Source organism: Mobula hypostoma, chromosome 9 (genome assembly GCF_963921235.1).
Source record: "Mobula hypostoma chromosome 9, sMobHyp1.1, whole genome shotgun sequence".
NCBI classification, from domain to species: Eukaryota; Metazoa; Chordata; class Chondrichthyes; order Myliobatiformes; family Myliobatidae; genus Mobula; species Mobula hypostoma.
Window position 1 is genome coordinate 26,190,874 of NC_086105.1, and position 26,478 is coordinate 26,217,351.

The following is a 26,478-nucleotide window of genomic DNA, read 5'->3' on the forward strand; positions in this document are numbered from 1 at the left end:
CATTCTTATAAACTCCAGCATTTAAAGGCCAAGAGCCATCAAATGATCCTCATACATTAATTTCATTCCTGAAATCTTTCTCGTGAACCTCCTCGGACCTTCTCCAATGCCAGCACATCTTTTCTGTGTGACTAAGCACAGCTCCAATACCATATTCAAGTTTGCTGAAGGTACCACTGTTGTGGGCCAAATCAAAGGTGATGATGAATCAGCATACAGGAGGGAGATTGAATATTTTGCTGAGTGGTGTCATAACAACAACTTCTCACTCAATGTCAGCGAGACCAAGGATCTGATTGTAGACTTCAGGAGAGGGAAATCAAAAGGTCCACGAGCCAACCCTTATTGAAGGATCAGAGGTGGAGAGAGTTTGCAACCTTCAATTTCTAGGTGTTACTATTTCAGGGAACCAATCCTAGATCCAGCACGCAAGTGTAATTGCAAAGAAAGGATGACCTCGTCCCTACTTCCTTAGGAGTGTGCAGAGGTTTGGCGTGACATCTAAAACTCCGACAAACTTCTACAGTTGTGTAGAGGAGAGGATGCATCATTGCCTGGTATGGAAACACCAATGCCTTTGAATGGAAAATCTTACAAAAGGATTTTGACCCAGTACATCATGGGTAAAGCCTTCCCATCCATTTTGCACATCTTCACGAAATGCTGTCCTAGGAAAGAAACGCCCATCATCGGAGATCCTCACAACCCAGGCCATGCTCTTTTTTCCCCCCCCCCCACTGCTGCCAACAGGTAGAGGTACAAGAGCTTCAGGACTTGCACCACCAGGTTCAAGAACAGTTACTTCCTCACAACCATCAGGCTCTTGAACAAAAGGAGATAACTACACTCATTTGCCCGTCCATTGAGGTATCCCGATAACCAATAATCTCACTTTACAGACTATCTTATTATCTCATGTTCTTATTATTTATTGCTATTTATTTATTTTTTGCATTTGCAGTTTGTCATCTTCTGCACTTTGGTTGATCTTTCATTGATCCTGTTATAGTTACTATTCTATAGATTTGCTGATTATGCCCACAGAAAAATGAATCTCAGGGATGCATTTGGTGACATATTTGCACTTTGATAATAATATTTACTTTGAACTTTGATAAGGGGCCTAAAACTGCTCTCAGCACTCAAACTGTAGCCTGACTAATGTCTTAAAAAAGCCTTAACATCATATCCTTGTTATATTTTAGTCCTCTCAAAATAAACGCTAACATTGTGTTTGCTTTCCTTACCACACCACCACCTATGTCTCCACAAGGACTCCCAAGTTACTTTGCACCTCTGATTTTGCCACTCGCTGCAGTGTTTACTGATAGTGGAACAGCCTGAAACGGCTGATTAAATCAGAAAACATCACAATTCTTTATTGATCCATCTTGGATTCTGTTGCTCGGAAATAAATAGTGTGAAGTAATTCAATATCTAAGCTCTTTTGCCAATTACAAGCATTAGAACAGATGACTTGACACAACACAAATTCCTGTAATAAACTTATAAACTTGTAGCAGCCACACTCGATTTCATTGCTTCAAAGTCTACTGCAAACATAGCAAGTGTTCCAGTTGCCCAAATAATAATGACCCTGACAAACCTAAACATTTTCCCAGGTTCTAAAAGCTTTCATGTCTGCAAGAGGAAATGGACATCTACAACAGCATTAAGGCCAGACCACCAACAAGAGAAAATCTGCAGATGCTGGAAATCCTAGCAACACACACAAAATGCTGGAGGAACTCAGCAGCCCAGGCAGTATCTATGGAAAAGAGTAAGCAGTTGACATTTCAGGCTGAGACCCTTCATCAGGACTTAAGGCTGGAATGACTTGTCACTGGAAATTCTTACTCCAGCTGTTATCAAATTTTAAGAATAAAAAAAAACAATCTTTCAATCCTTTTGGAGCCTTCTGCAGGCAATGACAAATTCCACCATGTTTCATTTCAGTCCAGAGTGCTTACTGACAGTTAGTGTAAGTATTTCTTACCATTAAGGAGGGAAAATATGATGAACTATGTCACATTGTTATTAAGCAAAATGTGTACATCTTTTGAACTCCACTGCATATCTGCAGAGTAAAGAATAGGCATAAGGTACTTCCAGCTTTTTTAAGTGGTTTTCCACCCCTGAAATCAAGCGACATAGCAACAGAGCTTCACTTCCAGATGAGTTCTCATCTTTTCTCTCTAGTCCTGAAGAAGGATCTCAGCGCAAAACATCGACTGAGTACTCTTTTCCGTACATGCTGCCTGGCCTGCTGAGATCCTCCAGCATTTTGTGTGTGCTGCTTGGATTTCCAGCATCAGCAGATTTTCTCATCTCCTATGCTCGTTTTGACTGTCAAAACATGGAGGAACCATCACAAACTCCCATAGCTCCCGATAACCCTGCCATTCCAGTCTGTCAGGCTGACGTGACAGCATCCTTAATGGAGAGTGAACCGTGGAGAGCATCCAGCCCATATGGGGGTACCTGTCTGAGTACTAAAGACCTGTGCTGATCAACTGCCTGCTGGAGTGTTCACTGAGATCCTTAACCTCTCACTTCAGCAGTCTAAGGCTTCAATTGTACTGGTGTCCAAGAAGAAAATGATAAGCTGCCTCAATGACAATTGTCCAGTAGCACTTGCATCCACCGTGATGAAGTGTTTAAAAATATTGATGATAAATCATATCAACTCCTGCCCGAGAAGCAACTTTGATTCACTCTAATTTGCCTAATGGCATAACAGGGCCACAGTAGATGCCACCTCATTGGCTCTTCACTCAACCGTGGAGCATCTGAACAGCAAAGATATTCTTCATCAACTACAGCATGGCATTCCATACTATAAACCCCTCAAAACTAATCAATAAGCTTCAAAACTTTGGTCTCAATACCTCCTTGTGCAATTGGATCTTCGATTTCCTCACTTGCAGACCCCAGTCAGTTTAGATTGGCAACAAGATTCTCCTCCATGATTTCCATCAGCACAAGTGCACACAAGGCTGTGTGCTTAGCCCCCTGCTCTACTCACTTTACACTTGTGTACCACTAAACACAGCTCCAATGATATATTTAAGTTTGCTGATGGCACCACTGTCATAGGCCAAATCAAAGGTGGTGATAAATCAGCATATAGGAGGGAGTCTGAAAATCTGGCTGAGTGGTGCCACAACAACCACCGCTGACAATGTCAGCAAGGCCAAAGAGCTGATTATTGACTTCAGGAGAAAGATACCAAAGGAGAAGGTCAGCACCAAAAATTCCTTAGTGTTATTGTTTCAGAGAACCCATCCTGGGCCCAGCACATAAAAGCACGTCAGCACCTCTACTTCTTTAAGAGTTTGCAGAGATTCAGAATGACACCTAATACTTTGACAAACTTCTATAGATGTGTGGTGAAGAGTATATGACTGGCTGCATCACAGCCTGGTATGGAAACACCAACGCCTTTGAACAGAAATCCTTTTAAATGCAGTGAATATGTCCCAGTCCATCATGGGTAAAGCCCTCCCTGCCATTGAGCACATCTACATGGAACGATGTTGTAGGAAAGCAGTATCCATCATCAGGGATCCCCAGTGCTCCAGTCATTATCCCTTCTTGCTGCTGCCATCAGAAGGGTGGTACAGGAGCCTCAGAACCCATACCACCCAGATTCAGGAACAAGTATCATCCCTCAACTATCAGGCTCTTGAAACAGAGGGGATAACTTCACTCATCTTCACTTGCCCCATCACTGAACTGTTCACACAAACTATAAACTCACTTTTTTCATCTCAGGTTCTCAATATTTATTACTTATTTTTTTCTAATCCTTTTTTCCTTTATGTATTTGCATCGTTCGTCGTCTTTTGCACTTTGGTTGTCCGCCCTGTTGGTGTAGTCCTTCATTCATTCTATTATGGTTATTGGCTTCACTGACTATGCCCGCAAGAAAATGAATCTCAGGGTTGTATATGGTGACACATATGTACTTTGACAATAAATTTACTTTGAACTTTGATATGATTGATTTATTGTCTAGATTCCTTAGTTTTACATTAAATTTCACAGAGGCTGCAAAAACACTGAGTTTCTATTTGTGAATGAGAATTAAGCTATTAAATTACCCTAACTACAGCAACACACACAAAATGCTGGAGGAACTCAGCCCATCAGGCAGTATCTGTGGCGTTTCTTCATCAGGTCAGGCTCTTGGCCAAAAAAATCAACTGTTTGTTGATTTCCATCGATGCTGCCTTGCCTGCTGAGTTCCTCCAGCATTTTGGATGTTACTCTGGATTTCCAGCACCTGCAGAACTTCGTGTTTATGATTTGCCCTAACCACGATCATTAGTGAACTTTGTTACTTGTGATACTAAGACTTAATTAAAATTAGCAGTCCACTAAAATAAGAGTGGAAATCTTTTTCTCTTGCCTCATGTATGGGAGGCTTTATCCGGGTTTCTACAGGTTTGAAAAATGCTACGTCATATATAGTTCATAGATCACTGCCTTTAATGTGTTACAACCATTTTGTATATTGGCTAATAACTATGGGCAGCGGGGGGGAGGTGTTGAGGTCTGCAGGTCTGCTGTAAAAGACTACTCTGGTATTTAGACCAAAAGACACAAGCGCAGAATTTAGGCCATTCAGCCTATTGAGTCTGCTCTGCCATCCCGTCAGGGCTGGTTTATTATTCCTCTCAGCCCCAGTAACCTTTGATGTCTTACTAATTAAGAACCTCCACTTCAAATATATCCAATAATTTGGCCACAGATTCACCACCCTCTAGGTAAATAACTTCCTCATCTCTGAATTTACAACACTAATAGAGAATGCAACTTAAACGTTTCTCTCCAGAAGTTGATTTAGTAAGCATACTTTATATTTGAAAATGCCTTTCAATTTGAAATAGTTTGATGTATTGCAGCTTTAATAATAAAAGACAAGCAATTTACTTCATCTTATGTGGTTCTCAGCCACACATAAATCATATGTATATAATTCTTGAATGTAGCTTTATTACTTTTTTTTAAAATTCAATCTTACCAATCTCTCCCCAGTGAAAAGGGTTGATACCTCCTGTGGTACAATTGTAAATAAGGGTAATTTTTGGTCTGGAAAAAAAGCACAGAAAGATTCATTAAACATTCATGAGGATTGGAATGAAAAAAGAGAAAATGCAAGAAATAGTTGACAGGCTAAGCAGCATCTGTAGTGGAAAAGAAACAATATTTAGACTGATGAGCTTTAACATTAGGTGAAGCTAGAACTGTGTAACCAATAAAGCTATTCATCTGAAAGAAGCACTGCCATCTCTGTAAACCATTTACAACACTAACTGTAGAACAATAGGGGCTATAACTGCTCTCCGTGACACTGAAATTGGGTAGTCTCCATTTGATGTTCTCAGTAAGGCAAAAACAAACAAAAATTAACTCAGACAGTGCATTTAGCTTTTCTATCTTCTTCCTTGTTCAGCACTGCAAAAGGTACTTGCTACATTCAATTAAAGTTGCTCCTCTCTGCCCACTCTCCCTATGTATTCAATATTCATACAGAATCCTCATCACATCAGAAACTATCAGTGCTATTTCCATAGTATAAGTATAGTTGGGTTGTATAATTTATGCAGAACTTGCATAGTTCATGCTAGCATTATCCACCCCTTTTCACTGAATAACAAATCAAAGAGAATTACGTTCAAGGTAAGGCTTATCCACATTAAAAAAAACAGGATATCATAGGCCTAGGTAAGCTCACTCCATTTGCCTGCAGCTGAGGCAGTTTGCTGGTCTTCCATTCCTGTTCATCTCCTGCTCCTTCCTTGTTAATTCCTTCCTTTCATTCAACATTTCTTTGCCCCATTGCACTCTTTTCATTTTCTCTCCATTCCTCACCCAGTCCCCTTCTGCCCCCTTCTCTCAGATCCAATGATCATTTCCACCCTTTTATCCTTCTTCAGATGGATATAGTACTTGGACATGTCCTGGGAGACCATAAAACAGTAAATAAGATACCACAGCTCTGTATAAAGCAGCATACAGTTCTTAAGGCAAAAAAAATTCACACTTTTCCTTTGCTTGCAGAGTTTGAGAAACCATCACCGATCAAAGTCCTTTTGTCAATATTCTGGGTGTGGCAACTGACCAGAAACCTACCATCACAGAAATGAACAAACTGCAAGAGCAGATTGGAGAGTAAATATTGAGCAAGTCACCACCTCCCCCGCCCCCACCAAAGCCTTCCTACCATTTAAAAGCACAGATCTAAAATGTGATTAGAACAAACAACATTGAAAGCAAAAGCAGAGATGGCCCATTGAGCTCACTGAATAAGATCACAGCTGACTGATTGCTGGTATCAAATCTACTTTCCTCCTAATCTCCTGGATAAACCCGGGCTTCCATATAATCCAAAAAACCCTTCTAGTTCAGATTTGAAAATATTTAATGACAACATTCAGAGTTCTCCTGAGTTGTGTATTCCAAAGATTCACAACCCTGAGGAAAGAAACTAAGCACTTATTAAAAGCTTCTAAAGTGAATTAAAATGTAACTGTAAAGTGAAATGGAAAATATAATGTTACTGGTTATGGAAACTACTTTTCCCCAAAGGTTGGATTCCTGGCTAAAATATAATGAGCTTAATCTTGTATAGTAGAGAAACTATGATTTAGCTATTTATAACTTCTATTAGTGACTTTAATGAAGGGATGGTGGGTATTGGATGGAAGTTTGGTAACATCCAAATATGGGAGGAGATGTCAGCTCTATTGGACCAGTTATGAGGTTCATATGTCTCAAACAAACTCTTTTCCAAATCCTGTTATGGAAAGAAATTACAAAAGAGACAGAGAAAAAAAAATCATTGGTGGGCTAAATGCGAAGAAAAACAACATCCCAAAGTGGTTCACAAGAGACTCCGACTCTCAACTGGTTAAAGAAGAGAAGCAGTATTCAGCTTAGAATTGAAAGCCTCAAATTCAGCCATCTGCCCTGTTAGACAGATACTGCTCCATATGTGGAAGAGCTGTTAGTCTCACAATGCCCTCATCTGCTACTTTAGGAGCTACTAAAACTTAGTCTTCCCAATCCTGAAAGACTGCCTGAAAATAAGTCTGCAAGGGACACATGTTAATTGAGGTAAAAAAAAACAATATAATGCAGAGAATTGTGAGGATTCCCACATCGATACAGAGAAAAGTACGTATTATTTTAAATGCTAGAATAATGATTCAAGATACAACTTTATTTATCACACGTATATCAAAATATACAGTGAAATGCATCATTTGCGTTAACAGCCAACACACCCAAGGCTATGCTGAGGGCAGCCCACAAGTGTCACCACATATTCTGGAGCCAACATAGCATACCCACAATGCTTGACATAACAACATAGAATAACAAAATAGAACCTAACAAGCAACAAGAACAATAAGCCCCATTTCTCCCTCCCATCCACACACACAGTCCTCTAATCCCATGCCTTGAACTCCAGACTTGCTGATGACAGTTCCATGAACTCCGGTCTCACCAATTTGTGAATGCAGGTTGCCATCGGACTTTGTTGTTCCTGCCTGCATGGAACTCCAAAACCAGAACCCACCAACAACTTGCTGACCCTAAGGGTGCCTCCAGACTTTTAGTCTACATTGATTTGCTGGTCCGACATCTGACCAGACATCCTGGTCTGGCCCAAGGATGTCCCATGTTCACATCACTAGCCTTCGAACACAGAGCCGAAACTTAAGACTTCAGCTTGTCCTCCAATTCCTCCTCATCCCTGTTCCTAAACCCGAACCTGACCCTTAACTCCCCTTTGTCCCCCAAAACTATACTCATGAACCACCAAAAAAAACTAAAAAATGTTGAAAGCGAGTCATGACCTCAACAGAGGGTGCAGCTCAGCACCATTTTGGGAGTATGAGTGCTTGAGCTTAGAAAAATCTCGATGTCCTAGCTCAGGGGTCCCCAACCTTTTTTGCACCACGGGCCAGTTTAACATTGACAATACTCTTGCAGACCAGCCGACTGGGGTGTGGGGGGTGTGGGGGGTGTGGGTGGTGTTAATCACGACCGGAATATAGGTAAAACTATAAGTCACTTATAAATGGCTAATAATACACTCAATTTCGTTTCTAAAAGGGTTTATCTAACTAATTTAATATTAAACACACAGCGCATATTTTCCTCCCATTAATATAGTGATAAGTTAATTATAAGTCACTTATAAGTCAATAGTATCATAACATTTTAAGTAACATTTGGATATTAAACACACAGCGCATATTTTCCTCGTATAAACATATAAAATCACTGCAACACACCAATATCACTGAATCAGTGGGAGCCCTGGGCTTGTTTCCCTGCAACAAGACAGTCCCATCGAGGGGTGATGGGAGACAGCGATACTCGAAGGGGGTTCCTTATGTCCAGTCTATTCCGCAATTTAGTTTTCATTGCATTCATTGCAGAAAATCCTGCTTCGCAGAAATATGATGTCAGAAATGGAAGCGATGTTTTCAGTGCTTTCGTGGCTATCTCAGGATATTCAGCCTTGACTTTGATCCAGACTGCCAGCAGAGATGTCATGTCAAACATACTTTTCAGCCCACTGTCATTTGCAAGCTCGAGGAGTTGATCTTTTTCCTGCGCTGACATGGATGATTCACTGGGGATATTCACAAATGGGTCACGGACCCATTCCTTTGCACATCTTGGGTCATTTGCAGTTGGGAAGTAACGCTCGAATTCTGCCAACAGCGAAGATAGGTAATCGCGCATCAGCTGTGAGAAAGACGGTGCAGCCTCAGTCTCTCCCAAAATTCCAGTTAATGTTGGGAACAAGTCAAATATGCCCCTGTCCACTTGCCGTCCACACAGTTCCAGTTTGGCTTTGAAAGCAGACACTTTACCTGCCAACTTGAAGACAGTTGTCATTCTCCCCTGAAGTGACAAACTGAGTTCATTGAGCAGGTTGAAGATGTCACACAGATAGCCACGAAGTACGACGCTGTCAGAGCAGCAGCATTTGTGAAGGTGATGGCTCTCAACACTTGCTTCTGTCCCGCTTGCTCACAATTTTTCCTCTCAAAAAACTCAACAGGTTTGGTTTTAAGTGCAGGGTGCTTGGACTCAAGGTGCCGAAGCAGATTTGAGGGCTTCATTGCCTCATTAGGCAGCTTGTCTCCACATATCACACACAGGGGGCTTGGAGCGTGCGAGTCACCGGTCGCAATAAAGCCATATTTTATGTACGACTCGTCGTATTTTCTGTTGGAGGAAGCTTTCTTTTTTTTGCAGTCTCTGCCTCAGCTGTCTCTGCATTATCATCATCATTACGTCTTTTATGTCCTCTTCCAAAGAAACTCTCAAGCGATGTTTGTTTTTTTACTCATACCGACTGATGACCTCACGTGGGTAATCACCTCGCGTACGTTCAAGTTCAACAGTGGACATGACAGGGAATGAGGAAAGATGCAGCTGACTCATATTGCTTCATACCGCCAAATAATATCGTTTCCTCGCGGCCCGGTAGCACATGCTTTGCGGCCCGGTGGTTGGACACCACTGCCCTAGCTTAAGAAACTATTCAGCCTTCAGGTAAAGTAAGTACCGGAAGGAAGGTAAATAGAATGTTGACCTTTGTTGAAAAGGGTTTGGAATACAACAGTAACAAAATCCCACTCGAATATACTGGGCTGTGGTGATACATTTCCTGGAATATTGTGTATCTGGCTAGCACTGTGCAATCAGTTGTTCTCTGGGCCTTTGTTTCTCACACTGCCTCAGCCACAACAGTGTGTTAAAATTAGGAGTACTACATATGGCTCTTCAAGTCTTCTTTGCCGTTCATCAAGATCAATGCCATTCTTCAGTACTCCCAAACACAAAATACTCTGCAGATGCTGGGGTCAAAGCAACACTCCCAGATCCCTTGAAGTTCAAAAAAGTTGGTCAATCTCTGACCAGGTAGCCGGGGTAGAGAATTTTAAACGTTCACTACTGTTTGAGTGCAGAAACCTCTCCACTTCACAGTAGTAAAGGTCTACCCTTTATTCTGAAATTTTGCTCCCTGATCCTACATTCCTCAGCCACAGGCAAGATCCTATTAATGACACTCCTCACAGAACTTCAGCAGTTTATCAAATGTAACCTTCCCTTCCTATGTACATATCGAATTTGCTCGATCCTTTCATACATTTCAATACATTCTGTCATTATGTCCTTCATTAAAGATTACAATATGTCTACTACCACTGATGTTAGGTGAACAGGTTGGCTCTTCCCTGTTTTATTTACCTTCCTTTCTTTAAAAAAAAGGGGTCACTCTTGTTAAGCTCCAATTCACAGGAATCATTCTAAAAATTTTCTAAATTCCTGAATATAGGCCAAATCAATTCAGTCCTTCCTCATGAGGCAACTTATTTATTCCAGAAATCAATTTAGTGGATCTTTTCCGTACCATTTCCAAGGCCCAAATATCCTTACATAAGGAGATGCAAGCTAAATCGATGAAGGTATTCGAGGCAGATCTGCCATTTAACAAGATCAATGTCTGCCTGATCTTGTCCCCTGATTCACTCTGCGACTTGTACCAAATTATCTCCAATTCTCCTCAAAAATAAACCTCAATTTATTCTGATCCTGCTTTTTTGATGGTTAAACAACCTTACACGTTAATATATTACCCCAGCACTCTCATTCCTTCTCCAATAGAGCAGCCTTTTATGTGGAACCTCAATGAATGCCTTTTGGAAAACAACTGATACACCTACTCTTTCACCTCAATGCCTGTTGCTACTTACATACTCAAAGTAATATGGTAAATATGTTAAACACAGTTTCTTTTTCATGCAACTACATTGATTCTGTTTATTATTTTCCAATTATCCTAATACTACTTTCTTCATAAGACCTTTCAGCATTTTCCTGACAATGGATGCTAGGTTAATTGGTCCCTCCTTTCTTCAGGTCTGTACAGAATCCAGGAAGTTTGAAGAGCTTACAACTAATACATCCAAAATATTCAGCAGCTATTCCTTTTAGAATCACAAGATACAGGTTATCAGATCCCGTGGATCTGTCAATGTTTGGTCTCACATGTGTGATCGTTGAACTTTCTTTAAGTTAAAAGATTGCTTAAAGTTTCTTTTTGCCTCTTGTCCCGTAGACTTCTTAGGCTGATGCTGCTCAAGTCTTCCACTCTGAAGACTGATACAAAATATTGCTTCATGTTTTACCATTTCCTTATTTTCATTACTAATCTCCTAAGGGACTAATATTTACTTTTGCTACCTGCTTTCTTTTTATGTTCTTGTACCTATTCCATCACTTTATAGAAACAGAGAATTCTCCAGCATTATCCAGGCTGTATGGATATCCCCTCCATGTCCACAGCAATGGAGCAGCATAACTAGTGTAAAACATCTCAAATGTGCCCTCCAGCAGCTCAAACCTCCTTAAAAGCTCAACTTGCACCCACTACCTCTACTGAGAGATGAAGGACAGTGAACACATTGGAATGTCGTCACCTGCCAGTCTCCTTCCAAATTGCAAGTTTCTCGGCCCGAAACGTCTTCCTATAGATGCTGCCTGGCCTGCTGTGTTCTACCAGCATTTTGTGTTTGTTGTTTGAATTTCCAGTATCTGCAGATTTTCTTATGTTTCCCACCCTGACATTACTTTGCCTTCAGTGTTGCTAGATCGGAATCCTAGAACTTCACAAGGAACAGCACTTCTGTAATACGTTTGCTTCTCATACTGCAGCAGTTTGGGAAAGGTAATTTGGGATGGACAGTGCTCTACGCTTTGGCAGCGCTACCTCTATACAAGAAGAAAGATACTAAAATGATGTTTGCCGGAAAGGATGAGTGGAAATTGAACTGTACAATTTAAAAGAGCAAAGAATTAGGGAAGACTTGCCACTATAGGCATATTTTGTGTTTGTGGACCTTTTATGAAGTATACACAATTTCAACTCAAAGAGTAATGAGAAATTTCCATTTGAACTGGTTAAAATGGCGATCTTGGTCAAGAATTTCACTGGTCTGTCTTTTTTCACTTCTATTAGTTGAGTGTGCCCTAAATAGCAAACGAGTATCAATTTTTGCAGGCTAGAAGCCAGTTTTCTCCCAACAGACACAAAGTCAGAAAGGGGTGAGAATAATTAAACATCCTACAAGAGTGCAATTCCTGCTTTTATTTTCGAGAATATTTTAAAGAGTGATGGCAGTCATAGCCCTAGCAACAATAGACCCTGACAGAGACCACTCAGTGGTGTATATAAGGTAAAGTGTGGAGTATACAAATCTCTCACCTGTGAACTGCTGTATACCAGCCAGCTGCAAGTGTGAGGTTAACAACTACATCAACAGGAATCAAATCAGCCACTGCATTGTTGGTTGCTCTCATAGTACGAAGAATCCCTTTACCTGCCTGCATGACAATAAAAAGAACATTGTGAGTGTTAAAGTCATTTTGAATTCATTTCATAAAGTGACCTTTACTTTCAAACCATGCCTCAATATGAAAAGGTGTTGGAGAGAGTAACTCTGGGAACCAGCTCCAGGGGAATATCAGAAGTAAGAATAATCTGTCACACAGATTAGTTCATTAAACTAAAAGTACTGATTGAATATTAAAAAAAACAAGTATGCAGTGCTTGGCAGAGCTCATGTTTTGTGCCAGAACTGCTGCCAACAGGAGCTAGCAGAAACATGAGAGATCCTTAGCAAACAAGATTATCTGCATCCTGGGGACAGCTGCTCAGTGCTGCTGTTTCCTCCGTCCCTGATGTACTTACTGCAGCTTGTCTACTCAACAGTTGGGGAGGTCCCGAGAAGGACATTGGAAAGGCAGTAAAAATTGCAGCGGAGATTTGCCTGACTGATCACCAGAGGTGATGGTAGGGAGATGAAACCAGGGAGCAGGAACCAGTAAAAGTGCAGTTAAGAAACATGAGACAAAATAAATGGCTTAATCTATAAAAGCACTGTTGAAGAGATGATTGATTATAAAAAGAGAAGCCTGTAAGAAAATGAAAAAAAATCACACGGGACACAAATCTTCAAAGGATCTAGACAAATCAAAATGGAAAGCTAGTTTAGAGAACACATTCAGAGAATGCGTTCAAGATAATTTATTAAACAATATAATGAAGAATATATTACTGTGCAAAATGCATTTTCAATCTTGTGTCTACAACCTGAAAATGGGATATTTCAGATCTTTTGTTGCATTGAAAGAATTGTTATTTTCATAGCGGTTGCACCTCACACTAGGACCAGGGCCCCGCCACGGCGATCGCTCTGGGCATAGATCTCACTGCCCAGCAATTCACTTTGGACCTAGAGTTTGCTGCCGAAGAAGCCATTCTTGACTTCTCCAAATCGGCTGGACACTCAGAGCGATCCAACCTCACCCAACTCTTGACACCTTGCCTTTCCAGTCTATCTGGGTCGGCATTTAAATTGATCGTAACAGCATTTTGCAAATTGTATTAGGGAGTAGGCTTCGCCATAGTGGATGACTCCAGGCTTAGAAAAGCGACCCAGTGATTCGCTTCAGATCTTGATTTTGCTGCTGAAGAAGCCTTTCTCAGCTTCTCCAAATCGGCGTGGCACTTGGAGCAATCCACCCTTGCATCCAGGTTAATTAGATGGGCATCGGAACTCCTCCGTCCCATCTTCTCCCCTCCAAAACGTCCACTCCAACCAGCAAGGCTCCACCTCTAAGTGCGTCAATTCTGCAGGGCACCAGTAGGATGCATCTGATGATTTCACTTTACCCTCACTTGCCTTTTCATTGTTTGCAGTGATAGTTTATCACAACTTACTTTTTTTTTTAAAAAGTGCTATTAATAATGTCGCCATTGCTAGTGTTCAGTAGCACCTTCTTAAACCAGAAGTTAAGCAAAGCCAATTTCATGAGGGCTGAGCTACCTCAGGCAGATTGATATTATGCAAGATGAATAACCGGAAGTATTTGAAGCAATAAGTTATAATAATTCTTGAATAATGCAAAAACTATGGGAAAATTAATCCATCTATGGCTATCCTCACAGATAAGGTTAGCATTGCACTAATACCCTGCCAAGCAATTCCTTAGAGATCCTTCATTCACTGTACAATTCCTGATCTCTGATCCAAACACTCATTGATACACTCATTTTCATAATTTGCAAGACACTACTTGCAGGGGCTGCACCCTGTTTGCTGCTGTACCAATAATTTGGCAAAAACTCCAAAGGAAATTTCTGAGCTGGTAGAAGCAATGCAGCCAGAATGGGGATTATCACAGCCTGTAGATGGCGATAGTGAAGATACAAAATTCAAAAGTAAATTTATTGTCAAAGTACATACAAGTCTGCATATACAATCCTGAAACACGTTTTCTTGCAGGCGTTCACAGTAAATACATAGAAACACAATAGAATCAATGGACGACTGCACCCAAGAAGATGGACAAATACCAAAGTGCAAAGGACAACAAACTGCAAATACAAAAAGAGAATAAAAATAATAGCAGCAATAAATATTGAGAAAAGAGATGAAAAGTCCTCGAAAGTGAGTCCATAACTTGTGAGAACAGTTCAGTGAAGAGCTAAGTGAAGTTATCCGCTCTGGTTCAAGGGCCTGATGCTTGAGGAGCAATAACTATTCCTGAGCCTGTTGCTGTGGGTTTTAAGGTTTCTATACATGCTTCCTGATGACAGCAGCAAGAAGATAACATGACCTGGATGATGGATACCACTTTCCTGCAACAGCACTCCATGTAGATGTATTCACTGGTGGGGAAGGTTTTACCCATGATGGACTGGGCTGTATCCACTACAGGTGTCCCCCACTTTTCGAACGTTCGCTTTACGAAACCTCACTGTAGAAAGACCTACATTAGTACCGTTTTCGCTTTCAGAAGGTGTTTTCACTGTTACGAAAAAAAAAAGCAGTGCGTGGGGAAAATCAGCGCACGCCCCGAGCAGCCGCTCTCCCTGGATTCGGAATGGTATTCTCACCAGCATTGCTTAAACACGTGCCTGTGAGCAGCCGTTTGCAAGATGAGTTCTACGGTATTGGAAAAGCCTGAAACAGCTCGTAAGGGTGTTACACTTAGCGTAAAACTAGACATAATTAAGCATTTCGATCATGGTGAATGAAGTAAAGACAAAGTGAGTTTGGCTTGTGGAAGCTGACAAACATGATGTTGAAGAGGTTTTGGCATCCCGTGACCAAGAACTGACAGATGAAGAGTTGATGCAATTGGAAGAGGAAAGGATAACAATTGAAACTGAATACAGTAGCGAATGGACCGAAAGTGAAGTCGTCCAGGAACTGAACGTGAAGCAACTGTGTGAGATTTTCGCTGCCATGATAAAGTACGGCTTTAATTTTGAAAGGGTACGTAGGTTTAGGGGATATTTGCAGGATGGTTTGAGTCCTTACAAAGAACTGTATGATAGAAAAATGCGCGAGGCTCAGCAGTCAAGCAAGCCTTCCGCATCAGCCACAGCAAACAATGAACCTCGACCTTCGACATCAAGGCAGACAGTCATAGGAGAAGATCAGCTGCCTGCTCTAATGGAAACAGACGACGAGATGACACCCCAGTGTCCCTCCACCCCACAATTCGCGGAGAATGCAGCAGTAGCCGGGAGGCACACAGCACATCTTTAAGAAAAAAGCCGAAATAAACATTCTAATTAATTAGGTGCCGCCTGACACGTAATTAATTAGCATGTTTATTTCGACTTTTTTCTTAAAGATGTGCTGGATGCCTCCTGGATACTGCTGTACCCCTGCATGGAGGGTGGGGCCACTGCACCACCCAACCTGCAACGACTCAGTCTAACACACCATCAGTGTGCTCGGCGCTGAACCAATTCCGGTAAGTGATACTACACTGTACATACATTATTTCTACTTTATATTGGTTGTGTATTTTTACGTGTTATTTGGTATGATTTGGCAGCTTCATAGCTTAAAGGTTACTGGAGAGCGACTGCGCCGTGTTTTTGCCAACAGCGCTTGTGTGAGATTTTCTGCCGACAGCGCTTGCGCGAGATTTTCACTACGGAGAACAGTGCAGTAATGATTGTAGAGAAGTACTTCTACTTTATATAGGCTGTGTATTTATCATATCATTCCTGCTTTTACTATATGTTACTGTTATTTTAGGTTTTATGTGTTATTTGGCATGATTTGGTAGGTTATTTTTGGGTCTGCAAACGCTCACAAATTTTTCCCATATAAATAAATGGCAATCGCTTCTTTGTTTTACAACATTCAGCATACGAACCGTTTCATAGGAATGCTCTACCTTCGGATGGCAGGGGAAACCTGTACTTGTAGGCTTTTCCATTCCAGGGCATTGGTGTTTCCATGAAAGGCCATGATGCAACCATTCGATACACTCTCCACCATACATCTATAGAAGTTTGTCAAATTTCAGGAGATATGCAGATTCGTCGCAATCTTCTATAGGGGTTACTGCTGTGCTTTACATGCAACGGCCCTTATGTTTGGGACCCAGAGCCTTTGAAACTATAGCACCGAGGAATTTAAAGTTGCTGACACTCTCCACCTCTGATTCCCCAATGAGGACTGGTTCCCTGAAAGTCAATAATCAGCTCCATGGTCTTGCTGGCATTGAGTGAGAGGTTGTTGTGGCACCACTCAGCCAGATTTTCAAGTTTCCTCCTCTATGCTGATTCATCACCACCTTTGATTTGGCCAAGGACAGGGCTGTCATCAACAAACTTATTTATGGCATTGGAGCTGAGTTTTGCCTCTCAGTCATAAGTGTAAAGCGAGTAGAGCAGGAGACTAAGCACGCAGCATTGTGGTGCACCTGATGACAACTGTGGAGGAGATGTTGCCAATCCGAAATGACTGGGGTCTGCAAGTGAGGAAATCGAGGATCCAATTGAGCAAGGAGGTATTGAGACAAAAGTTTTGAAGCTTATTGATTACTTTTGCGGGGATGATAGTATCGAATGCCAAGCTGAGGTCAATGAAGAGCATCCTGATGTATACATCTTCACTGTCCAGATGTTTCAGGGTTGAGAAAAGAATGAATGAAATAAGAATTGTTGTTGACCTATTGTGATGATAGGCAAATTGGAGCAGATCCAGTTTATTTCTCAGGCAGGAATTGATATGTTTTATCACCAACCTCTCAAGCCACAGCAGATGTAAGTGTGACTGGACGATAGCCACTGAGGCAGGTTACCATATTCTTCTTGGGAAGCCTGCTTAAAGCAGGCAGGTACCTCAGACTTTCAAGGAGAGGTTAAACATGTCAGTGAACACTCCAGGCAGTTGATCAGCATGGGTCTTTAGTTCTCAGCTAAGAAGGCATCTTTGCCAGATGTTACCCGTCCTGAAGAATGTTCTCATGTCGCATCAGAGACTGAAATCACAGGGCTGTCAGAGATTGTGAAGGTGCCTTCATATTTTGATAGTCAAGGTGAGTATAAAAGGCAATGAGGTCATCTAATAGCAAAACCTTGTTTGCGTCCGTGCCACTCGGTTTCACTTTGTAGGAGACGATAGCATTCAAGCACTGCCACAGCTGCCGACTTTGATGCAGAACTTTCTGCCTTTCTGGAGGTCATACCCGAACCTCTTTTACTTTACTTGCTCACCAGACCTGTTTGCCACTGAACTGGCCCTCAGCAGATGGTGGATCTCATTGTTCATCAAGGACTTCTGGTTGCCAAGACTCTGAACGATTTTAAGAGGACACTCTTCTATGACTATTTTTAAAACGTCCTTGACAACCGTGGTGTATTCGTTTAGATCCCTGATGAGTCCTTGAAGGTGGCCCAGTCCAATGACTCAAAGCAATCCAGTAGCCGCTCCTTTGCCTTCCCACAACCAGTCCTCTGACCTCTGGAGGTATCTCTTGTTCTTACCTCTGAAGTCTTGCTCTTTGACCTCTGCCTACAAGTAGGGAGGACAGCCAGCTGATCAGATTTCCAAATATGCTGTCTGGGGATCAGATAGTAAGAATTCTTAATCGTAGTGTAACAGTGGTCGAGTGCATTGGACCCCTTGTGCTAGATGTTGATGACAATTGGGTAAAGATTTCTTCAGCAACATACACAAAATATTGGAGGAACTCAGCAGGTCAGACAGCATTCACGAAGTGAACAAACAGTTGACGTTTCAGGCCAAGACCCTTCTTCAGCAATAGAATGCAAAACTAAGACGTCAGAATAAAAAAAAAGATGGGGGCATGGGGAGGGAGAAGGATAGCTAGAAGGTGATTGGTGAAGCCAGGTGGGTGGGAAAGGGGAAGGATTTTTTTTCCAAACAAGTTTGATTGAAGTCCCCAGCAATAATATAAAGGCAGTCGGGGTGGGCTGTTTCTTGCTTGCTTGCTTAACATCAGCCCTTGACTTTATGTCAGCTGCGTTCAGGATCACAGAGGAGAACTCTTGGAAGGTAGAACAGTCTGCACTTCATCATTAGTTGTCCCAGGATGGGGGAACAAGAATGCAACAAAACTGCTACGTCCATGCACCACAACACAGACCCCCATCTTATGCCTTCTCTGAACCAGCAACCCGGTCCATCGAGGCGCCTTCAGGTCTTACCAACCTATCTAGAGGGAGTCGCATCTCCCTGAAACAGAGAGAACACAGCAATCCGTCATTTCCCTCAGATAAAGCAATCTTGCCGCTAGGTCCTCAATTTTGTTCTCTAGCAATTGTACATTTGCTAACAAAATAATGGGTAGAGGAAGTTTCACACCTCAACATATGGCGATATACCATCATTTGCTTCAAGCTGCATTCTTGAGAATTAAGTGTGCCGAGTCAATTAAGGATGCAGAGTTGGGCAGAAAAGTGGCAGATGGAGTTCAATCTGGATAAGTGTGAGGTGATGCATTTTGGAAGGAAAAACCAGAAGGCTGAGTACAGGGTTACTGGTCGGTTACTTAAGAGTGTCGATGAATAGAGGGACATGGGGTTCAAATCCATATGTCCCTCAAGATCACTGCACAGGTTGATAGGATAGTTAAGAAGGCCTATGGGAAGCTATGCTTCATTAATAGGGGGATTGAGTTCAAGAGTTGAGAGGTCATGTTGCAACTCTGCAAATCTCTGGTGAGACCACACTTAGAGTATTGTGTTCAGTTCTGGTCTCCTCATTATAGGAAGGATATGGAAGCTATGGAGAGGGTGCAGAGGAGATTTACCAGGATGTTGCCTGGATTGGAAAACAAGTTTTATGAGGCAAGGTTAGCAGAGCTGGGACTTTTCCCTTCGGAGCGTAGAAGGACGAGAGGGGACTTGATAGAGGTCTACAAGATTATGAGAGGCATAGATAGGGTGGAAAGCCAGTACCTGTTTCCCAGGGCACAAATAGCAAACACCAGAGGCCACATATACAAAGTTAAGGGAGGGAAGTTTAGGGGAGACATCAGGGATAAGTTTTTTTACACAGAGGGTTGTGGGTGCCTGGAATGGTGGTGGAGGCTAAAACATTAGGGGTATTTAAGATGCCTCTTGGACAGGCACACGGATGAAAGAAAAATAGAGGGTTACAGGGTAGTGTGGGTTTAATACTTTTTTTAAAGGAATATATGGGTCGGCACAACATCAAGGGCCGAAGGGCCTGTACTGTGTTGTAGTATTCTAGTGTCTAGTGAGTCCTTCATGGGATAGTAAAATCACTAGTTCCTTAAGATGGCTCAAAAGTACGTAACTTAAAGGGAAATTACAGGCTGCAGAATGCAGTGGGAGTAGTTCAGAAGTATATTTAGAAGTTTTGTAAGCAGCCTGCAACATGTTGCTGTGTTTGACTAGTGCCATCTTACAATCCATGTCAACATATGGAGCAGGTCTCATCAGAGCCCAGCATTCACCTTGCCAATCATACTGCAACCCTGAGAACTGAGTACTGAATGACCAGATTGCAACCCCAATCTCAGCACCAGCCTCTCCAAATCATGCCATGGGATGATTCATTGGTAGATTTGTGCCAGGTTCTTGTAATTAGCACATTTCTCTCTGTATATAGAATGGTACAATAGTCCCCTTTAGCATTTATTCTATTAGCGCTTTTGCTCCTGGGAATGAATCCTGAGTGCTTAGCAAGTTACCATTTCTGTGTGAAAAGTAGTACAGTGGATTCCAGTTAACTGGGGCAGATGCTTAATTGGGACAACAAAAGCTAATAGAGAAAGTAGCAGAGATTTCCTTCATTTGTTTAGGACACAATGCCACTTAATTGCGACAGGGAACTGTTGCCGAACCATTTTTGACTAGCGTCAGTCACATGCACTTGTGTGGCTGTTAGACACGACATTGCGCTTAGAGAAAACTTTTTTTTAAAACCGCGTTCATTGCACGTGTTTCTGTTCAAAAAGCAGCATATTTTGTCACTGATTGTTGGCGAGAAATACGCACAAGACAATTCAAAACTTTTTTTGCTCACTGCAGTTTCAAGCATTGAGGATTGGAGATGCCAGAAATAGTGGGGAGTGAAAATGAAAACAATTTCACTACTTCAACAAGTTAAAAACTATGAAGAATATGAAGGTATTGACAATCATCTTGAATGTTACAATGAAAAAGTTTTGGAGGATACAATAGTTGAACCACTGTATGAAGGCAGTCCGTTATCTGCACTCAAGAGTCTGTGCTAATTTTGTTCATTTGCAGTCAATAGAACACAGCAGCGTAAACTGGATGAATTCCTCTGTAGATAACTATTAGGAACTAATATATTTTCAAGTACTATTGTAGTATTGGTAGTGTCCTAATTTGTTCTGTATTTCATTTAGATACATTATTTGTTATTCATTTTCCATGAAACTTCAGCTAATTCGGGCAGTCACTTAATTGGGTCAAAATGCTCTTGGGCTATATTCCCTGGAGCTCAGAAGAATGAGGGGGGATCTCATAGAAACATTCTGTAAGTTAAAAGGCCTGAACAAATTAGATATGGCAAAGTTATTTCCCATGGTAGGGGAGTCTAGGACAAGAGGACACAACTTCAGGATTGAAGGACGTGCATTTAGGACAAAGATGCAGAGAAACTACTTTAGTCAGAGGGTAGTAAATCTGTGGAATTTATTGCCATGAGTGGCTGTGGAGGCCAAGTCATTGGGTGCATTTAAGGCAGAGATAAGATAGGTTCTTGATTAGCCAAGGGATCAAAGGGTAGGGGAGAAGGCAGGGGAATGGGGATGACTGGAAGAATTGGATCAGCCCATGATTGAATGGCCGAGCAGATGCAATGGGCCGAATGGCCTACTTCTGCTCCTATATCTTATGGTGTTATGGTTTCATATTGGAGCAAAAAAAACTTCACAAAAGTAAACATGGGTTCCTTGAAGGGTAAAGTAGAAGAATTTATTGTAAGTAATAAGGAGTGACTTATGGGGGAAAAGAATGATTGGCATGTTTAAAAAGTGCATTTTTCAAGAAAGTCAATGTGACATTCTGCGAATGACTGCCTAGAAAATAAAGATTGGGTATGAAAGGAAACATGTAATTGACAAAAGTTTGTTCTTATGCTCTCATTGCCTACAAATTGCAAAACACAACATACACAAGTGCTGATTTCCCTCACCCTTCAGTCAGGAACTGTGCACCATCAATGTGCAAAGTTGTGGATTAAAGGACTGAGATCCAGTTGACAGTCGATCTTTGGCTATGTTGATCTACCCTGTGGGAATAGCGCTACACATGAATGCAAAACAGTGTTAACAAAAAAAAAAGGGGCAATTTCCATCTTGTGCCTTTTATCCCCCCAGATGTTATGCATCTATGCAAAGGGAACTTTGGAAAAGTCAGCAATGTAATTTCCTTCTGTCATGACATCTTGGGGATCTGCAGTGGTTTCAGTGGCAGATTGAGGATCACACAGAAGAAATGTATCCTATTTCTGTCAATCTGCTCAGTACTGGCAGTAGACTAGCCTATGTTATGTCTGGCCAAGCTACTTAAGTGGTTTAGAATGTGACACAGAGGTAATCCCAAAACTGAACTTGTGGTGTGCACTTTGGGAATGCTGCTTCACTTTACCACATGGTATGAGGAACCCAGGAATATCAACAATCTTTATTTTTCTTGCTTACAAATTCAATATCTAATAAAGGTTTATGTACTGATAAAAACAAATAAAAAATCTTTACATACAGCAATGAAAAGCCCACTTGGTCCATTGAAATTGTCGATCCAACCCTATTCAATTAGAACAGTAAACGGTTAGTTTTTTTATTTAATTCATGATTTTACAGTTGCAGCTAACTATATTCAGCAAGGTGTTTTGTTTTTATTTTTACAGAAAAGCTTCCAGAATCTACTACTTCAGTAATAGGATGTCAGATTATAGGATTATCAGCATTATAAACAAGAAACAAATATTTTGAAAAATATTATAAACTATTAAAACAAATTGATTCAGTAAATGAAAAATTAAAGGAAAAATCTAAGTATGTTGAAAGTTGAAAATAATTCAGGTTTCTAAATATCAAATGAGTATGACAATTTACAACCATGACTTCAAAAGCATTTAACAGTGGTAATCAGATCCAGATAAATATTTATGTACTCTCTTCATTTTTAGCTACCAAGGCCATGGGAGGACTGCCAGAAAAAGGACTTAGTGTATTCAGGTTTTTCACGAGGCCACGTTCGGGTTGGAGGAGAAACACCTTATTATTCTATCTGGGTAGTCTCCAACCTGATGGCATGAACATCAATTTCTTGAACTTCCGGTATTCCCCTTCACTATTCCTTTTTCCTATTTCCTTCTCTCACTTTATTTCCTTACCAGCTCCCTCTGATGTTCCTCCACCTTCCCTTTTTTCTATGGTCTTCTCCCCTTTATCAGATTCCCCCTTCTCCAGCCCTTTATCTCCTTCACCAATCAATGCCTTCTCTAGTGTTTGGTTCCCACTTTAGCTTGTTCTCAATAATTCTTAATTTATTATAAAGCACAAGCTCGAGGCTTAGATATTCACGAAGGCTCTTTGATCATCCATCTCACAAGTTACATTAAAAGGCAGCTATCCTCTTATCTCTAGCAACCTAGTGGACTCCAAGGGAGTTCATGTGCTCTTCTGGGCATGATAGTAGGGATTACTTAAGAATGAACTCTGAACAAACAAAAATACTCATGCATATTCTGATGCATCCCTGCTTTCAGGTCCATCCAACTGAATGGTTCCCTCCTTATGTCCACCAAAAAGATTAAGTAGTAAGATTAAAGATATAATCTGCCCTCTTGGCTCAGAGCTAAACTGGTAGCAGCATCCTGTTAAGATATATTGGATTAAAGTAAAATGACTTACTGGGAATGGCTCCTGCCAGCTTGCTCCAACAATGGAAGGTCTGATAATGGCGATATTTAAATCCTCACCCTCTTGCTGGACCACGTACTCTGCAAGTGCTTTTGTATAAGTGTACGTGTTTGGTCGGTCTCCAATCAGTTTGGGGGTGATATCCTGGATCATACTTTCATCCATCCATCTGGAATAAAAAGATTTTTTTTAAAATATCATGAAAAATTGCAAGGTAAGTTTAATAATTTAAGCCAGTCAGATTCATTAATGGCAGATATTTAATTAATTTAGCATGAGGGAAAAAATAACAGCACAAGTGATCACACTGAATAAATCACTTGTTATTTTCCTCCACTAATGGCCGATGATACTTGCAAAACTGCAAGTAAAAAAGAGGAAAGAATTTAAATTGTAAAATGGAAATATGGAAAGATTGTTTATAATCTAATCATCTTAATTAAGTGGAATCTAAAGAGCAAATTAAGAGAATTATATGACCTATATATTGATACTCAACTTCCATAGTTTGAAATGTTGAAAAAAATGACAAACTTCAGAAAAGCTTTAAGATTGATGCAACAAAATCCTTGAAGATTCCAAGTGCAAAATGATGAAGCAATATTGTTTATTCTTCAACACTTCAGATAACTTTGCCTGTTTAAGATAGACAATTATTAAAATTCTGTATGGAAAATCATTATATTTACCCGTTATTAATTGTATGCATTACAGTCTTTTGTTCATTAAATACTTGTGAATAACAATGAGACTGTGAACAATCAAGGAATAGACAGTGCAGACAGGAAGGGAGTGTTTGACATCCTGTGAGTTTCTCATGCAGAGTTTATTGAGCCATAAACAGGATGTTTGATCATTATCTCTCAATCCAGAGCATAGTCATAGATTTAACCATAATTAACACGTCATTTCTTATTACCTTAACACATCCAATTCAGATTCAATGGGTTAATTGCCCAGCAAGACTCCTGATCACTGCATCAGAATTTCTGCCCGCAGACAGAAGCCATAGCAGAGGGGACTGCAGTAGGCCTGGGCACATTGTGTGCCAACTCCTCAGAAGGTAAGACTGTTCACCAGTTCTGCTCCAGTGAACTTAGTTAGGATCATAACGGGATGGCCCGCAAGAGCAGGCTGATTTGGATGTGGCTGGAAATACCTGGTTGCCTTCTTAGAAAGTCTGTGAGACCAAGCTGCAATCTTCTCCTATCTTTAGCTAGGCTGTGCACAGAGCCAGGCGGCCAGTATCACCAGCTGAGAATTGGCAGCACAAATCCCACTACTGTGCAGAAGCGGTGATAGCAGGTACAGTATCTCAACTTCCAAACAGCTCAAGCGGAAATAGTGTCTCAATTTGGTTGTGGAAGCTCAGATGATCCAGTCTTTGCTTTTAAGCAAGGCGTTCACTGCTGCTACCAAAGTGGTCACACATGTATGATTCATCAGGTCCAACAATCACATTCATGCAAAAGAGAATAACCACTCTGTATTCAAGATTCACACACGATACTTCCGTGCAAAAATGAACTTCCTTTAATTCTGAAGAGCTTATTTTATATATATCTGATGACTGGCTGGCTCAAGCTAATGTCAATAGAGGATGGGCATCAAAGCCAGAAGTCATTTGATATTGCTAATCATCTGATCTGCAGACATGAGAACTGAGACAAAGCAGCTGGCAAACATGAGCCTGACCCTCAAAAAGAAGCAATGGAAAGAAACAGCCTTTAACCATATGGAATTTTCTGCAGATCCCATAGCAGCATGGAGATAAAATAATGAAGCAATTTCAATCCAAATATACAGAGTAGAAAACAAGCTCCAATTTTTTTCCCGAGCATAGACTAAAATCACTGCATTTTTTAAAAATGAAAAGCTACTGCCCAACACATCCAAACAAGAGAAAATCTGCAGATGTTGGAAATCCACGCAACACACACAAAATGCTGGCGGAACTCAGCAGGCCAGGCAGCATCTATGTTAAAAAGTATAGTCAACATTTCAGGCTAAGACCCTTTTTGGCAGTCTTGCCTGGTCTGCTGAGTTCCTCCAGCATTTTCTGTGCGTTGCCTAACACATCCTGTGGGTTTGTGGGAGAATTGAGCAAGAAGCAAGGGTAGAGTTAAAAGTAGCATTTGGAATTCTTACAATCATCATTCACCTTATTTGCAAAGGTTGGCTATCCTTACTTCTAGGGGAACCAACGTCCATCCAGATCAAACACTACCTGATAATCCAAACGAAAAGAATTTCTGTAATGTTTTCATTTAAAGACATATTATTTTAAAGTATAGACTCGGGTGACCTTGGCTATTCTATTTAAGCACAGCTTCCAATACACGTGTCTGCTAAAGACAGAATCAAACCACAGTTCTTTATTAACCAGAAACATTTGAAAAGTGTTTTATGCGCAAGGATCAACTAAAGCACATGTACAGGACAATCCTCACCTACAGTTGGGAAGTAGATTGCACAAGCTACAAGCTCCGTTACTTCAGCCTGGCATGAGCCCACAGAATGAAGCCAAACAGAGCATTGTGAAGAAACAAAACAAGGAACTAGCAGGTGTTCAGGCAACACAGTAGAAACCAGATCTTGAGCTACTAACTGCAGACTATTTCTTCAGCGCTAATTCATGTTACCCAATTAACTGTGACTAACCACCATGTGCCATATGGTAATGATCAGTAGCCTATTAATACTGTTTCCTGTTTTCTTTAAAAAAGAGTGATTTCTAAACCATTGCCCAGCAGAAGTGCGGCAGGGCTTTGGAAATGATTGGGGGGCGGGGGTGTTTCCTGTTGTATAGTCCCTAACTATGATGTGGCCATCTCCATCTTTTCAAGTGGCCCATCCAAAGGGGCTGCCAGCATCAGTCAGCAGACTTGGATAAGCAGTTTGGGATTTTGATCTCGCAGTCTTGGGCAAGATAGTTGCCATTCCAAGCTCTGATTCATTCAGATAGGGTGTTTTCTATAATGTACCTACTAAAATTGGAAAGGGTCAATGGGGACATTGGAATTTCCTGAGCTTACCAAGTAGAGGTGCTGGTGGGCTTTTTTGGGGATAGTGTTCACATAGTTGGATCAGGACTTTCAAGATGTTGATGAGAATACCTAGGCAGTACTGCATATTTTTGTCTCCATATGCAAAGGATGTGCTTACATTGAAGGCAGA

At 41.1% G+C, this 26,478-nt stretch overlaps 1 protein-coding gene across 3 annotated transcripts in view; it reads right to left on the reverse strand.

The window, feature by feature from the left end:
* si:dkey-97m3.1 (fatty acyl-CoA reductase 1) overlaps positions 1-26,478 on the reverse strand; it is a 175,186-nt gene that overhangs the window by 25,111 nt on the left and 123,597 nt on the right. For all 3 annotated transcript variants that reach the window (XM_063057912.1, XM_063057911.1, XM_063057913.1), the window contains 4 exons: positions 23,293-23,470; positions 22,136-22,180; positions 12,302-12,420; positions 5,027-5,094 (listed from right to left, as the gene is read on the reverse strand). In XM_063057912.1, the coding sequence (XP_062913982.1) occupies positions 5,027-5,094; positions 12,302-12,420; positions 22,136-22,180; positions 23,293-23,470 (410 nt within the window). The remainder of the gene's footprint in view (positions 1-5,026; positions 5,095-12,301; positions 12,421-22,135; positions 22,181-23,292; positions 23,471-26,478) is intronic.